General features: G+C 20.2%; 2 protein-coding genes across 2 annotated transcripts; one reads left to right on the top strand and one right to left on the bottom strand.

Annotated features, from left to right (window-relative positions):
• Positions 1–51: 51 nt before the first annotated feature.
• Positions 52–1,224, bottom strand: PRSY57_0419900 (eukaryotic initiation factor, putative; the record flags this gene model as incomplete). Its single annotated transcript, XM_012906052.2, has 1 exon — positions 52–1,224. One exon carries the CDS (start codon positions 1,222–1,224, stop codon positions 52–54), a length of 1,173 nt encoding a protein of 390 aa, XP_012761506.2.
• A 1,309-nt stretch (positions 1,225–2,533) lies between these two features.
• PRSY57_0419800 (hypothetical protein) lies at positions 2,534–2,956 on the top strand (the record flags this gene model as incomplete). Its single annotated transcript, XM_012906051.2, has 1 exon — positions 2,534–2,956. One exon carries the CDS (start codon positions 2,534–2,536, stop codon positions 2,954–2,956), a length of 423 nt encoding a protein of 140 aa, XP_012761505.1.
• Positions 2,957–3,536: the final 580 nt, after the last annotated feature.

The raw sequence follows: 3,536 nt of genomic DNA, 5'->3' as shown, positions 1-3,536 counted from the left end.
ACATATACAAATTATATACATATATTTATTTATATTAATCTTATAATTACATTATAATAACTCCGTTATGTTCATTGGCATTTCATCAATTTGTGTTGAATAATACTGTTCGATGTCCCTAAGAATTTTTATATCATCATTTTTAACAAAATTAATAGCCACTCCTTTTCTTCCAAACCTTCCACTCCTACCAATTCTATGAATATAACTTTCTCTTGAATTAGGCAAATCATAATTAACAACAAGCGACACTTCTTGTACATCTAAACCTCTTCCCCATATATCTGTAGATATTAATACACGAAATTTACATTGCCTAAATTTCAACATGATATCATCTCTTTCACTTTGACTCATTCCTGCATGCATTTTACACACAGTAAAATTCGATTCTAACATCTTTTTGGTTAACCAATCCACTTTCATCTGTGTATTACAAAAAACTACTGCTTGTGTTATTGTTAAACTTTCATATAAATCCGCCAAGGTCTCATATTTCCATTGCTCTTTTTCTATAGATACAAAAAATTGCTTAATTCCTTCTAATGTTAATTCATCTCTTTTAACCAATATCTTTACTGGCTTGTGCATAAATTTATTTGTTATTTCTAATACTTCTTGTGGTAAAGTTGCAGACGATAATATTATTTGAGTATTAGGTGATAAAAAACGATATATATCATATACCTGTTCTTTAAATCCTTTGTTAAGCATTTCATCTGCTTCATCTATTACTAACTGTTTTATATATTTACATTTTAAATGTCTTAAATTTAACATATGATAAATACGACCAGGTGTCCCACTTATAACATGTACTCCATTATTTAATGCTTTTATATCATCACTCATTTTCTTACCACCAATGCAACAATATATTGTCACATGGATATAATCAGCCAATGCCAAACAAACCTTCTGAGTCTGCTCAGCTAATTCTCTTGTTGGAGATAATATTATTACTTGAGTCTCATTCAAATTCCTATTTACACAATTCAAAGCACCAACCGCAAACACACAAGTTTTACCTGTACCACTCTGACTTTGTAATATTACATCCCTTCCATTTAATATAGGCTTTATACCCCTCTGTTGAATTGCAGATGGCTTTTCAAAACCGTATGCATATATTCCTCTCAGTAAACCCTCATCTATTCCAATATTTTCAAAACTTGTGCATATTTCATATTTTTCTGAAGTCTTATAGTGTTCATCCTTTTCCATCGTATTATTATATAAACACACAAGGGGGCATGTATATGTACTTTTACAAAAATGTATTAAAAAAAATCACCTATTCTTGACTATACCAAAATGATATATATAAATATATATATATATATATATATTTAATTTTTTTTTTTATCCTGAACTGTTCATGTATTTTGTAAAATATTGGGTCCAAATTATGTATTGTTCAGGTAAATATTATAAATCTTGTTATATATATATATATATATATATATATATTTCTTGTTGTTGTTAATTTTTCGAATGTTTCTATATAATATAAAAAACAATTTACTTCTTTATATATTTATTTATTTATATATTAATTCTTACAACAAATGATACATTCTACCAATCCTTTTAACAAAACTATTTTCTAACAAAATAATATAATCAGTATTATATATATATTATATATACATATATTTGTTATTATAATAAAACAAACTAAAACGGATATAATATTATTCAATATATATATATATATATATATATATATATAATGATATAATCTATATTTTCAGTATATATTTTAATTTTAATAGGTACCTCATAAATAATTTTTATATTAATCCTTAAATTCTTGGAAACATTAAAAAAAAAAAAAAAATTGAGAATTAGTATAAAAAATTGAAAAATATATATTATTGATTTATATTAGAAGAACCTATAAATTATTTAATTATTTTCAAGGTTAAAATAAATAATATATATATATATATATATATATATATAATTTATAACATATAATATAATTCTTATAGATGGAAGGATGCAATAGATTTAATTTTTTGACATTTCCATTTTAAATATTTTTTTTTTTTTTTTTTTTTTATGTGGATTTTATAAAAAATGGCACAATATATTCAAATGTATATTTTACATATAATATTATACATATTATATTATATATATATATATATAATATATTTTTACCTATATAAAAAATAAATAATATATATAAAAAATATATACATATATATATATATATATAATATAAATATATAATATTTTTATATATTCCTAAATAAAACATGTTCGTCCACCATTAAAATCATAAATATATTTAAAAAAAAAAAAAATTTATATCATTCTACGAAAGAGATATTATTCTTTATGCTAGAAATATTAATTTTTTTCCATCCTTTTTTTTTTTTTTTTTTTTAAACTTATTTATTAAAATTGAAAAAATTATGTTTTTTAATAATATTCTTTATTTTTTTTTACTGTGATATTATCCTATATATATAAAATATAATATATATATATATATATATACATAATATTTATTTTTTTTTCTAATATGGGGCTAACGGCAGATTATTCCAAATTAAGTGACATGATTTATGAGGTACAAGATTCACCATCTTTGTACAGTAAAGAAAAATATTTTACGCAAAAACAAAATGATAAATTTTATGATATAAAAAGATTTATGTGTTTAGGAAGTACGATTAGAGATAATGATAATTTATATGACATGGATAAAATATTAACAGAAGGACATAAGAAATGTCATAAGACATTGAAAGATACATTTAATGTAATTGGTTATAAGTATTGTACTACTAATAATAGTGATAATATAAAATTTGCTAAACTATTTTATGATAATTATTCCAACTTGTTTTATTGTATGCACTTACATAATGATGCTAAAAAATGCAATTCATTATTTAAGCATTTTTATGAAACCATTAATTATGATACCATAAATAAAAAGTGAATGTTATTATTTTTTTAAAGAATATATAAAATTCAAGCCTACAATTATTAAGATTTTTTTAAAGAATATATAAAATTCAAGCCTACAATTATTATTATTTTTTTAAAGAATATATAAAAATCAAGCCTACAATTATTATTATTTTTTTAAAGAATATATAAAAATAAAGCCTACAATTATTATTATTTTTTTAAAAAATATATAAAATTCAAGCGTACAATTATTATTATTTTTTTAAAGAATATATAAAAATCAAGCCTACAATTATTATTACTTTTTTTTATGTCTATTCCTTTGTCTGATTAGAATGTAATTCGGTCTTATAAGGATATATATATATATCACAAAGGATGACAACATAATTTTTTTTCTCCTTTTTTTTTTTTTGTATATATTAAATATGAACAATATATATATATATATATATATATATATATATTATTGGAACTTATTTTTTTATTTAAAAAAACAAGGATTTGTAAACATTAATATATTTTTTTTTTTTATATTAAATGAATGAGTTTATATAAAAAATGAAATAGAAAAAATATATATATATATATATTATATTATATTATAT

Source organism: Plasmodium reichenowi, chromosome 4 (assembly GCF_001601855.1).
Source record: "Plasmodium reichenowi strain SY57 chromosome 4, whole genome shotgun sequence".
Taxonomy (NCBI): Eukaryota; Apicomplexa; class Aconoidasida; order Haemosporida; family Plasmodiidae; genus Plasmodium; species Plasmodium reichenowi.
Note: the sequence above shows the minus strand (reverse complement) of the source record. Positions and strands in the feature narration are given on the sequence as shown.